At 44.4% G+C, this 14,274-nt stretch overlaps 1 protein-coding gene across 1 annotated transcript in view; it reads left to right on the top strand.

Annotated features, from left to right (window-relative positions):
• frem1b (Fras1 related extracellular matrix 1b) overlaps positions 1-14,274 on the top strand; it is a 45,601-nt gene that overhangs the window by 24,591 nt on the left and 6,736 nt on the right. The window contains 8 exon segments of the mRNA XM_056379362.1: positions 676-864; positions 1,019-1,215; positions 1,308-1,533; positions 2,844-2,988; positions 5,106-5,247; positions 5,429-5,630; positions 8,477-8,741; positions 11,978-12,398. Of these exon segments, the coding sequence (XP_056235337.1) occupies positions 676-864; positions 1,019-1,215; positions 1,308-1,533; positions 2,844-2,988; positions 5,106-5,247; positions 5,429-5,630; positions 8,477-8,741; positions 11,978-12,398 (1,787 nt within the window).

The following is a 14,274-nucleotide window of genomic DNA, read 5'->3' as shown; positions in this document are numbered from 1 at the left end:
AAACGCATCCCTCTGTCACAATAGCCGACGTGTAGTAGCCGTCTCGCTAGCCGGATTACTGCAGCGCTACCAGCAGCACGATAACTCACTAATCCTGCCAGCATATCTTGCCATTCATTCAACACCGGCACCGCCAAGCAGTGCAGGGTTTGGGGGGCTTGTGATGGATGCGTCGGGGGGGTATACGTGGCATTTCTTGGTCTAATTAATTAGCAGTGAATAAAGACGCAGAGTAAGAGCATTAGCACAGAGAAACGAGGAATCCGGCTTTACCTTGTCTCTTATTTTAGAGGGACGCTGGTTTATCAGTGAGATCCAGGACTGTCCAGCATTAATGCTCACACACACATTCACACAATGTATATACACACATACACTGAGTATGTATACATGGGTTTTGTCAGTATGGAGGCAGGTTCAGAGGTGTTTGTGTTTGTTAATTAACAGCAGAGTGGAGGAGGATGGATTCATTAGCAGCTGAAAAGAACAGAGGGATGGACGGATGGACAGGTTGATAGATGGTTGGATTAAATAAAATGATTATGTTATTATTATTGTTACTATAGCAATGGATTTTGGGTAAGGAAGTTCAAGTTGTCTTGAAACATTTTCCCCTCGCTGCCAAACTTTCCTCATGAAGTTTTCATGTGACTGAACGACTGTGTCTTGGTTCAGGTGAGTCTCTGTTGGTGGTGGACGAGGGCTCCTCAGCCTGTTTATGTGGGGGGGTCCTGGGCGCCTCAGACCCTGACAGCCCCCCTGACCAGCTGACCTTTCACCTGGAGACTCCACCTCTGCACGGCTTCCTGGAGAACACGCTGCCAACACCTGGCTCCGAGAAGAGCAACGCAGGAGTCCGAGTCGGTCAGTGTGTGTGTGTGTGTGTGTGTGTGTGTGTGTGTGTGTGTGTGTGTGTGTGTGTGTGTGTGTGTGTGCGTGCGTGTGCGCGCGCGCGCGTGCGTGTTTGTGTGTGTTAAAGATACATCTGACTTGACCCTGAACTTTTTCTTTTTCCCAGAATCCTTCAGTCTCGTCCACCTGACCTCTGGTTTCATCAACTACATCCAATCAGAGCACAAAGGGGCGGAGCCAACTGTCGACCAGTTGTCCGTCTGTGTGAGTGATGGGCTGTATCGCTCCGCCCCTGTCACCCTCTACATCATCATCAATCCAACCAATGACGAGACGCCTTCTCTGCTGCTCGCCAACTTCACCGTACGTACCCGCCAGGACTGCTTCAGTTTCCTGTAATGGTCACTACGACCTCATGGGGGCGTTGTATAGTTACTCCTGTTCTCCTCCTGCAGGTGAAGGAGGGTGGGATCAGGGAGCTGACTCCGTCCATACTGAACGGTCTGGACCTGGACGCCCCCCCGGACCTCCTCACCTTCACAGTGGTGCAGCCACCGGCTCACGGCTGGCTGATCAACGGCATCTACGGCGCAGACATGAGTCGCTACAGAGAGATGGGAGCTGACCTCCTGCAGAGGAGCCTCCCCGTCACCTCCTTCACCCTGCATGAGCTCCGACAAGGTGCGAGACAAACCAAATAACACAACATTCTGTGTGTGTAGTCGCACAGACTCTCACGGTGAAGCTGTGGTGTCATCAGTGTCAACTGAAAACCAGATTGAAATATCTCAACAACAAAATACAAAATGTTATAATATGTATGTAATTTAAGGTAAACACAAGAAACTTGTGCTACAGAAAATGGACCAGACTCAGTGAATAGCTCCCTAAGCTTAACATGTCCTATGATAACTATTAATTTAGCTATACAGACTAATGAGCAGTGATAACTAACATGTCTTTGGGGTCATCAGGTGGGAACCTCCTTTCACCAGTGTTTCGTCTAGTTGGTCCCACGACACCTCCAGGAGGCTAGACAGTGATCACTGGTGTCCCAGAGTCACTCCCCTAATGCCAGCCATCACTGCTCCTCACACCACGACTATTTTCTCCTTTATCTTGCCTATGCTACCACAAACAACACCATCATCAACTCTGACAAAACACACTAGCAGATTCAGCAAACAAACTCCCCTAAACAGTTGGAGAAAGTGGCGGCCATTTTGAATGAGGGAGGCAGAGTCAAGGAGAGATGCCTTTTTGAGCTAAACTCTCCCCCGCCGGGGGAATAATATGTATAATATGTTCCCCAGTGGATGAATCCAATAGTTGTTGAGACGTTTCAGTCCTGACCACAGTGTTGGACCGACCGACCGACCGACACTGAAACCCACAGAGCTAGAAATAATAATAATGATAATAAACTTTATTTATACAGAACTTTTCCAAACAAAGCTACAAAGTACTGCAGCCTGTGAAGACTGAAATGAGCCATATAAAGTCCTACAATTAAAAATAATACAAATAAAATAGAAAAAAATATCCAACAACATTATCAGATAAAAAACAATGAAAACAGTAAAAGCAATAAAGCAGAGGACATGTTGGAAATAAAACAGGGTGTTAATATTAATGAAAAAAACCCAGTTACCTGGTTAAATTTAAAGGGTTATTACAACTTGTTTTTATCAGCTCTCAGCCTCCTTCCCCTCCCACAGTTTTTAAATCTATATGTGTGTGTGTATATATATACAGCAGGTCTAAGTGTGTTTGTATATTTGTACATGTCTATATATCGTTTATATTTCTTTATTTTTTGTGCATAAACAAAGACACCATAAGAAATGTGAAGGTAAACAGAATCTCTGCTCTGCTCCTCTTCCTGCTCACTGCCAAATATCCCTGCCCTCCCTTTCACCTGCCCTCCTTCTCCCTGTCTCTTCATCCCACCCCTCTCCTCCTCCTCGTCCTCCTCCTCCTCCTCTCTGCAGGCATGAAGATCATGTACATGCACGATGACACAGAAACCCTGAAGGACTTCGTGGCTCTGCAGCTGACAGATGGCGTCCACACAGTCCAGGGGACGGCTCAGGTCACAGTGCTGCCGGTCAACGACGAGATACCGCGACTGCTCAAGTACACACACACACACACACACACACACAGATGTGGATTTGTGAGAGATGATATGAGGATTTAGTGTTTAATTCTTTTTAATGTGACAGGAAGCGTGTGAGTGTGAGGTTTTAGGTCAGGGTCAGTGGAGGGTTTTCAAAGCCTTGACATGCAGCAGCACATGTTCATAGTCAGTATTTATGATATTGATATAATGTGACTGTTGATATATTAAGTGTAACTGGATTAAAAAAAACATGTTTAATTGAATTTCAATTCTTAAAATTGAATTGAATTGTTTTGTGTTTGAACATTTGTCTTACAAGTTTTATTTATTTTCTTTGGTTCCTTATTTATGGTTAGCATTGAAATGTTCTCCGTTTAGCTACTTTTATAAACAAGTGCAGCTTGTTCACTAAAACAATAAAAGAAATTTAAAGCATAAGGTGAGATTCAAACCAACAAATGTCTCCTGTTAACAAGAGATATATCTGACTCCTCTGAGCCGTACAGCTCCATTGTTTCAACAAACTATTAAAACACATCAGTGAGTCTCACTGTTACACTGAGTGTCCCTTCATCACCACGAACACACACATTGTAGTTTATTTGACTCAGTCCCACACACACAGTCCTGCTGCTCCAGACACTCCAAATATAGTCCCCAACAAATGGGCGATTTTCCTCCTGTTTGTCTGATAGAAACTACAGTGAGCAGCTGTTTTCCACGGTGGCCAAGAGCTCAACACACTGCGACTAAAGAAAACACATGCAAACAGACAAAACACAAAAACAAATTCAGAAAACATCTTCATCAATTTGACAACACATGGGCTGCAAATACTCACAACTCAACCAAATACACAAACGTGCTGCAAGTAGCGCAGACGACAATGGAAGTGTTTCCAGGAGACACTAAAAAGTGATCAACCCTGCTGGGACACAGTTGCATGGACGTATTATAATATATATAATTATAATGAATCCATGGCACTTGTTGTTCGATGCTTTTATCTTCAAAAGTCACAAACCATTGAACTGCAAGTGTGTCCCTGCCGGTTCGTCTTTTTTGTGTCCCCTGGAAACACTTCCATTGTTGCCTGTGCCTGTGTTTTGTCTATCTGCATGTTTTCTTAAGTTGCAGTGCAATGAGCTCTCAGGGCCATTGTAGTTTTAGGAAATTAAAGAACTTAAAAAAAAAAAAAAAAAGAAACTATATATTTGTGAGGTCAGAGCTGAGAGCCACAGACAGAGGAGAGAAGTTAAACACGAGGAATTGTCTTTAAATGGCATCAAACTAATTAATTTGTAGTTTTGAATCATTCCGACAGAAACCAACAGGATTTAAATATAATTAGTGGAAGTGTCTGATGCTGCTGCTGTGAAATCCACGGGGGGGGGGGACCTCTGTGTGCACATGTGGCCGGTCGCTTTGCTTGAATGGGTGTTTACAGAAGAAATCTGTGACCCCCCTCCTCCACCCACACCCATCATATTTTCATTTGAGTGATTGGGAATTTGCATCCTTGACTGGGTTCCCCATGCTGTCCCATCATCACCCCCTCCCACCACCACCCCCACCACGCTGTCCCCAGATCAGCGGTTGGTGTGCGTGGGTGGGTTGGCACAGGCCGAGCTGGTACTGTAAAGGGCACTGAGGCAGAAGTAACACAGAGACTTGGCAGATGCCGGCCTCCTTGTTTTTGCATTCCTGCAGGATGGACGTGGCAGCTCCTCTCCTGCGTGGATTTTAGTTCCGAGTGAGGAAGCAGCCAGACGGTTTCCCATGTTCACCCGCCCCCCAGCCCCAACACCACCACCAACACCACTCGCCAGATCTCTGTGATCCCGATAGAGAACCTGCTCTCACACAAACTTTCCTCATGCTTGTATCTCAGTAAAAGTATCCGTAGCGTGTTTGTCACATCAAACTGTTCCTCTCAATCAAAAACCATTAAAGGATCCTTTTGCTTTACTTTAACTTGACTCTTATTTTTTAGTTTTGAGCAGAAAAAATAAAGTCTGAACTGAAGCTCATGTTGCCTGAGTACCACAGAAGAAAAGAATCCAACTAATCTATCATCATCCCTCATCCTAATAAACATATAATCACTGTTTCTTCTTCGTTGGTGTCCCAGGAATGCTGGACTGGAGGTGGACTCTGGTGAGCTCAGGGTGATTTCCAGTGTGGCTCTGGAGGCTGAGGACATGGACACGCCCCCAATCCAGGTGTACTACTTCATCAACGCCGCACCACGATTCGGAAACCTGCAGCTCAAGGTGAGTGTGTGTTTGTGTGTAACATGTTCTTCTGAAGCTTTCAACCACATCCTGTGACCTTCCTCAGATGGAGCAAACTAAAAACGAAGTGTCATTTTCCTCACCCTGAGCTAACTGATAGAACCGGTTATCGCTTGTACTCGCTGTGGTGCCAGTTGTGAACTTTGCGTCTCGTCTGCAGACGGCGTCGGGCTGGACCGAGCTGTCGGCCGCTCAGAACTTCACCCAGGACGATGTGGAGATGAACCGCCTGTGGTACAAACACACCGCTGCCAACGCCGCCAACTTCAAAGGTCACGACAGCTTCCGCTTCACCCTTAGCGACCTGGTCAACGAGTCTCCTGCTCAGAGCTTCTTCATCTCCGTCCACACTGTGCAGAAAGGTCAGACGTCATCTCCGTGGTTACAGACTAGCAGTGCAGTACACTGGATCCAGATGAGTTTTAACACACTTGGATTTACACTCAGTCGAATAGAAGCCATCTTGGTTTTTAGGCCCAGAGCTGCCAAGGTGACAGCAACTGCCAAAGAATGAGCTTTTGTTTTAACAGCAAACTGAACACAAACACATGAATGAGTCTACAACTACAACTGAGGCAGTTCTATCATCCACCTCACGCTGCTCCCTCAGCCACACAGACCAGTCAGTGGTTGATCTGACCTGGGATCAGATAAACGTCTTCTGTTTGATCCTCTGTGCTGAAGTCACTGGAGCCATTTTCCTGTGGCTTTAATCATTTAGGAAAATGACGACTGATGTCGTTTCGTTAACTTCAGCTCCAGTTATTACAGATACAGACTCTGGGTTCCCCTGACACCTTCTCAACATCTGGCCAGAATAAGAATTTGGATTTCAGTCTGTCTTGTATGAATTTACTCTACAGCTGTTTTTTTGTGATCAGATAGCTGTCTGTTGTTCTATACTATTAGTACAGGAACACACAAAACCATGCTGTGGTCGAGCGAGGAGGAGCAGACGTTACCTTCATATCGATGTCCTCCTTTGTTCATGTGCGCGTCACGTTGAGGATAGTCGAGTGGAGCACTAATTGATGGTGTAGTTGACTGGATAATGTCTTAGATTATGACTGAGAATATAATCTGAGATTTTAGTTTGTGAGAGAGGAGTTCAACAGTAACCTGTAATTTAGTTCTAATCATGTGGGATTTGAATAACTTTAGATTTACAGAACTTCCTCACTTTAAATCCAACTAAATATTTGTTCATCATTAATTTATTATCGGAAACTGTGAGGCTGTGTTGGGTCCAGTGGAGCTTTCAGGTCAATGCTAACATGCTCACAACGACAATGCTAACATGCTAATGTTAATGTGATAACTTTTACCACTATCTCCATTTTAGTTTAGCGCATTAGCGTACTAATATTTGTTAATTAGCAGTAAAGTACTGCACTTTAAAGACTTTCGAAGTTTATTCTTGACCGAGAGAACAATCTGAGCTCAAGGTCACGACATGGATGAGGAGGAGGAGGATGAGGTGCTCAGAATCTACATTTCCATGATCAACATAAAGTGTTTGTCTGACCAAAGATGTCAATTCAAAAAGTCCTGAAACCTGAGATTGAAATTACAAGGTTTCCACATGACAACATCAACAAACAAACACACACACACGCACACACTGACTCTGCACCTTCACACACCTCCGCCCTCTGTGGTCCCGGTGGCTGGCCGTGGTTCATACATTATTGAGGTGCCCCCCCACACACACCACACCGCCCCTCCCCCGCCTCCCCCCAGCTCGCTGTGCCAGCTTTGCCAGTCGGGTGAACACGGTGTTGCGGGGCCTCGGACCTTCTGGCTCCGGGCCCTCTGATCCTGGAGGAGCGGAGGTGAGAAACGAGCGACCTCCTCAGCCTGTGAATAATTAACGGAGGAGGAGGTGGAGCAGCTGTGGAGGGGCGTTGGCTCGGCTCCTCTGGGTGCTCCTTGTCTCCTCTGGGTGCTTCACCTCCTCCTCCTTCTCCTCCAACAACAACGCCCCATAACACTGAGGCACTTTGCTCTTTTTTCTATTTTTAGTTCAAGTTGAACTTAAATCATTTTGTTTGCATCAGTTCTTGTTTAATTTACACTTTTACCAGATGGAGACTTTAATCCAGAGTGATTTGTAGCCTGTAGTTCTGTTCTCACATCAGGGTTTGGGCTGTTTTGATGCTTCAGGCTAATGTCAGGTTTATTTTCAAAAGTAATTGATTTGAAATTTCTTTCGTTCTCTCTCTTTCATCAGCATGAATGGACAGACAGTGTAAACACAGATCTGAGAACCTTATGAATCTGCTTCACAAACCTGCAGAGGCAAGAGGAAACAGGAGAGATGGTGGAGGGAAATAACAGACAGAGGAGGGGTTTCTGCTGAGGTCAGAGGTCAGGCAGAGGCTGAACAGTGCGGTCGGTACATTGGCTGTTTCAAGCCCTCACGAAAAATTTGAATAACACAAGGTGAAACTTAACTTTGTTGTGTGTCTGAACACACCTTCAGCATGTGTTATACTGGAGCTTCTTCCCATCTCCAAAAAATCAGTTATATACAGTATACCTTATAGAAGACCAATTGGTTATAAAGATACTGCAGTTAAATACACAGCTCTGCTCTGGATTCACTCTGAGCTGGACAGATGTTTAGTGGCTGTGTTCATCAGGCTAATGTTGGTATGGACGAACACGTAAGGCAGAGGGATGGTGTCACATGTTGCCAGCTGTAACTGTGTTGTGTTGTTGCCTCCAAACATGAGCAGAATAAGTTGTATCATAAAGAGTAACGTCACGACAGATACGTTATTTTTGGTTGGACCACATCAGGAAATGTCATGACTGACTGGCTGAGTGTTAAAGCTATACCATTGGTTGGTCAGCCATGTGTTTAAGTTTCCTCATTTGCTGTTTCTTCTTTTCCAAATGATTTGGTACAAACAATTTATATTACCTCATCAGGCGGCGTTTACTTACTCACCTTTGTCACTAGATTTACCGACTTTTTGGACCATTTTTTTAAAAAAAACAAAAAAAACAACTAACGACAAATCTTCTGGACAAACCTTAACTTCTAATTCTATCCAATAAATTCACTATTATTATACATTATTTTGAAAACTAAAAACTAAGATTAGAAGCCTTGCAGCAGCTGTTCAGAGCTCCCTGCTTCATCCCTTCAGGCACCATAGAGTTTCCCTCTTCTCACTGATGCTTTGACCTTTTCTCCCTTCAGGTGACATAGTGCTGCTGAGCAAGGCAGTGCATCTGAGGGAGGGGCAGCGGGTCGTCCTGAACACCGACATCCTGCTGGCGTCAGACTCGGCGGCTCATCCGGAGGAGCTGATCTACACGGTGTCCGTCCTGCCTCGACACGGACTCATCCATGGCGTCCAGCGGCCCGGAGTCCCACTGACTAGCTTCACACAGCTGGACGTCGCCGCACACCGAGTGTGTTACACCCACGACAACAGCCACGAGGCTGAGTCCGACTCCTTCAGGTGAGAACACACAGCTGTCTGTAAAAGGAAGAAATAAAAACAACCTCTGCAGCAAACAAACAAATGTTAAAGATCTGTCACTTCTTGTTTCATCAATTTAAAACACAGAAAAACAACAGTAACAATAACAGTAATTGTGACATGTGCAAAAGTTTGGACACCCCACTGGGTCCAATGATAAGATTTAATCATCAGTTTTAATATTTCTATATTAAATTGAATAAAAAATCTGTCTGGAATATTATTATATTTATATTTATTTGGAATAATTTCACCTCCAGAGTGAAGGACAGAGTCTTCAGGATAATAGATTATAATGAGTATATTATTGTATAATTTTAATATTGACAGTTATTACTTAACATTTAAATCCAGTTATTTGGAATAAACTACAAAGAACTGAAAGACATACACATGATTTTAAAAATAGACATTGACAGTGGACATTTTAGGCACTGAATGGGGAAAAGGCAACTGTTTTAATTCATTATCTAAATTCATGAAATTGTATATTTTAATATGTTTCAAAGTTGTTTATCCCGTCTTTCTTTCCTTTATTTCCCCTTAGTGTGTCATGTCTGTGTTGGTCTGTGTAACGATAAGAGAACTTTATTCATTCAGGAGGACGTTTTGAAGATGTTCAGTATCCATGATACAGTGTTAAAAATAAAAATAAAATTAGAGTAAAATAAATAAAGGGAGTTCAATGAACAAATGCAGGAATTGAATAGTAATAATTGCGCTGCCATTTTGGCCACATCACAAAGGACCATCTGGTTAAATAAAGTCAGTCATAAAGAGGTAAAAGTGACAGTAAATGTAAATAATAATTAGTCCTAGTGTTTTAAAAGCATATTAAAACTGTTGCTGTTGATACTGAGCAGCTGTGTGTTTCACTCTGACCCTCTCAGTCAAGTGAAGCTATTTTGCAGCACAGCATGAAATTCTGCAAACATCAGGAGAATAAACGGCAAATTATCTGCCTACACATTGTGAGAGGAGGATATTTCTGTCAGCACCGCGCCCCCCAAAAAACTATCACACACAACATTTGGCCGAGGAAAGAAAACTGGGCACCGAGACGAGAGAGAGGGGGAAAAAACATCAGCGTCAGGAGACGAAAGCTTTTCTTTGCTGCAGTATGTTTATCTGCTTTTCCAGCCAATTTGGCATCAGCAGGGTTTTTAAGGGGGGGAGAGAGAAGGGAGGGAGGGAGGGGGTGAGAGAGGGGGTGGGGATGGCGGGGGGGGGTTTTGGTGTGTGACCTGGGGTGTGTGCAGACCCTGGGTTTGTCACCCAGACCTCTTATGCCCCAACCGGCTGGCTATCTGGCACTGAAAGACCGGTCAGATCACAGCCAAGATGGAGAGACTGAGAGACAGAGAGAGAGACAGACAGAAAGACAGTCTGTCAAACCCCTTTTCCACTGGTCAAGAAACCCACTAAGACTCACTAACATCAGGCTTTTGTCAGCATTCACAACCGGGTCACATGATTGTAGTAGACACGGCTCCGAGCAGCAGTGATGTAAACACAACACCCAGGTGAACACGCTAATTTCACCCCTTTTCCTGCTGTGACGTCTTTCAGATCACAGTCTCTGTAAACACACCTGTCACCTGTCCAGCACGGTGCTGTTAAACCGCAAAACGCCGTGGCTACACTGCGCTCAGGGATGAAAGAGTGAACGCAGCTCCAAAATAAGTTTGAAAAACACGCAATCAGTGATCAAAGAGTCTCACACGGAGGCTCCGCAACTGACAGCAGGATGAGACGTGACAGACCTGTTTTATCAGTTTGCACGGCGGCTAGCAGCTCACTGGTTCTCCTCTGCTTCTGTGTGTGTCCCCGGTAAGTGCATGTGATGACATCACTCCTTGCAGTTGTGTGTGTCCTCAGTCTGAACATGTCACTCAACTGGCAGTGGAAAAGGGGTCAATCAGCTTTTATTAGCAGGTTTACCCGTGCTTATACTCGCGGTATCAGAGAGACGAGTGTAAAAAATGTAAAGACATTTGAAGACGTCGCCTTGTGCTGTGGGAAATTATAACGGATATTTATTGACAAATCGATTGATCATTAATGGAGAAAAAATGATTAACATTAAACAATAACGAAAATAATCGATATTTGCAGACCTTAATTGATCACTTCCTCTGGGTCTATTTACTTTTCTTTTTGGGGCGTCTGGTCAGAGGTGGAGCCTCCAAGCTCCGGTGCAAATGATGACATCGTTTCATGCGTCATGTGATCAGAGCTAGAACTGAGGGTGTGTCTGAGCTTGTTGTGAGTGAACAGAGGATTAATGTGTGTGTTGTATTAGGATGTTATGACGACTCAGGTGTGTCCACATCTGAATAACACACACAGCAGTGTGTGTGTGTGTGTGTGTGCGTGCGTGCGTGCGTGCGTGCGTGCGTGCGTGCGTGTGTGCATGACAGCTGATGATGAATGGTTATTATTAGGAGAATAACAACAGCGTTGGCACGTTGTCGGCCAGAGCACCGGCCACAGACGGCCGTCCCTGGGCAAATATGGCCGACACCGGAGCCAGATGTTACACCAGGACCTGCCTCTGAGTGTATGTGTATGTGTGTGTGTGTGTGTGGTGGCCGGTGTGCTGAGGCCCGGGGCAGTTTGTCAGCTGCAGGGCTGCAGGGCTGAGAGGCAGATTGTGTTGGCAGAGGACAGAGAGGATGACAAAATACACACATGTACACACACAGCTCGTTTTCAGCTCCAATGCACTGTCAATTGTCACCATAGTGTGTGTATGTGCGTGCTTGCGTGCGTGCGTGCGTATGTGTGTGTGTTGACGATCTGGTGAACACACACTAACGTTCACCAAAGCCTCAGATGGAACCAGGTCTTCATGTGAGTGATTGATGACTGAAGCTGTTGTCAGTGTTACTCAAGGGAAAGTCCTGAGATTTAATTAACTGAACTACACATGCAGATTATATTTACCAGCCACAACAGTGGGGCTGGTACTGTTTATTATTTCACTTAAACAATGAATGGTCCAAATCTGTAGCAAAAATGGTGATATCCTTGCTTTTATTCTCCAGAATTGGTCAATTCCTACATTTCCCACAATGCAACTGGATAGTGTCTTTGTAGTTGATTAAAGGCCCTTTGTAGTTGTAGTTGTAAATGTCAATAATTTAATGTACTATATAGACTTAATGAGTTGTACAAAACTCAGATCAGTTTCTCACTAAGTTTTTTCTTCACAGTTTCGTCGTCACCAACGGCGCCTCATCCCGCAGCGGCACCCTCCACTTCACCATCGAACACGGTGACCGCATCCCCCCTACCCTCAACCACAACACCGGGCTGCGGCTGCAGGACGGGGCCACAGAGACCATCACCTCTGAGCAGCTGCAGCTCACCGACCCTGACACCGCCGCAGCCAACCTGAGCTTCATCATCACAGAGCCGCCACGCTACGGAAAACTGCTGCTGAGAGGAGTCCCACTGACACCTCCGCTGAGATTCAGCCAAACCGACGTGGACGAGCTCAACCTGGCTTACCGACACAACCCGGGCAGCCCAGCGGATATCGACAGGTTCTACTTCCTGCCGACTGATGGGAGCAACAGAGGATACCTGGAGTTTGGACAGCTGAGAGAAGAGCCTGCTGTGTTTAACATACAGGTGAGCTGCACACACACACAACACACATCAAACAGTTGTATAGGAACAAGTCTAGTGTGTATAGAGACATCAAACTGTGTCCTGAGCTGGTGAAACTCACTCACAGGCTGGTGACTTCCCATAAAAAGGGTCTCTCCTGATGACAGGTTGAGTTCTGTCAGACCAGGCTGCATTTTTCCAGTCTTCAGCCGTCCAGTTTTGGTGAGCCTGTGTCAAAATCTCAAAAATGTTGGCGGCCCACATCCGACCCCGTAACAGTATGGAGGCTAAATCATTTTCAGAGCTGACCATTCAGGACTGAACTGAAAGCAAGAGAAGCTCAACCTCCTCTTTTTGTGTGACGGGGAGAGATCACTTTCACCATCTGTCTCTTGACTCTCTTTCATTTTAAGTCCTCCTGTTGCTAATCAGCTATCCATTTTGATTCTCCAGTTTTTGGATGTGATCTTTTTAATCAACTGAGAAAGCAAACAAATATATGAAGTGGCCTGGGCGACGACAATATAAAAGTTCCTATCATCGGCTTATCACAGTGATGGGATTTAAAAAACATTATTTATATTTTTGTTTTTTATAATTACATCCTTTCACCAAAATTGTTTTTTTGCAAATTATTTGTCAGCCCACTTGTAATACCTTCGTGGACCACCAGATGGCCCTTTCCACAGGTTGGGAACCACTGCTCCTAGAGACTGTCCTGTGTGAAAATCCAGGAGATCAGCAGTTTCAGAAACACTAAAAACAGCTGTCTGACACCGACAATCATCAAGCTCAAAGTCACTGAGATCATAAGCCCAGCAAAAGCTACAAGTAGCATTAGCTAGCTAGCTTTCCTCCCAGAAAGTGATTTAGAAATGATCGACGCCTGACTGTGATGATCACTTATTAGTGTTATTATACCAAGTGTAGGCCCAGGAATCAGATTTCATTATCCACATGAGGGATCCAGACAGATCTTGAGACAGGGCCCGAGAGTGTGAAGCAGCTAGAGTCCAGGAGCTGAATCTGCAGGTTTAGAGCTTCCTGAAGAACAGTGTCGTGTCAGTGAGGCTGCTGTCGACTCCGTACTACACAGATAAATATTTGAAGAAAAGAACAGCAGGTGAGCCAAGACATATCCCCCTCACATGTTACCTGCTCACACACACACACACACACACACACACACACACACACACACACACACACACACACACACAACCAGCCAGGTGGCTAATACACTGGCTTGACCAACTGTCCTGAGCCTCTGAGAGACTGGAGACTGTTTGTGATTGGATGGGATGGTGTGTTTTGGTAAAGTGTGTGTGTGTGTGTGTGTACATGATATGCACAATATGTAATATTTTGCTGTGTGTGTGTGATTATTCAAAGGCTTCATGAATATTTAACACACACACACACACACACACACACACACAGACACACACACACAAACATGGCTGTATTTCCTCCCTCTAAAACTCAAATAAAAAAAATGTCATTATTGACAAACTAAAACTGAAGGTTGAGCTTCAGGTGATGATTTTAGTCAGAGCTGAAAGTATTTTTGATTTAAATATTTTTTTTTAATTGGGTATGATCTGTTGTATTGTGTGTATGTTGTACTCGATGTACTTGATGGTTATGCAGCTGTTCTTATGCAATTATTTTCAGTATCAGTCATTCTGTTGATTATTTTTATAATCAATCATTTTATTGTTTCGTCTGTTAAAAAAAAAGTTTACTTTGATACTGATGTTAATAATAAAGTATTCTCCATCATTATGTTTGAATCTGACAGTGTTTCTCATTTATGTTTTATCAATAGCTTCAAAATCAAAATAGCTGCTGATCAATTTCTACATTTTACTAATGGTTTCAGAACCTGTTTGATTAG

This window comes from Seriola aureovittata, chromosome 6 (assembly GCF_021018895.1).
Source record: "Seriola aureovittata isolate HTS-2021-v1 ecotype China chromosome 6, ASM2101889v1, whole genome shotgun sequence".
NCBI classification, from domain to species: domain Eukaryota; kingdom Metazoa; phylum Chordata; class Actinopteri; order Carangiformes; family Carangidae; genus Seriola; species Seriola aureovittata.
The sequence above is the reverse complement of the archived record's forward strand: the minus strand, read 5'-3'. Positions and strand labels throughout refer to the sequence as shown.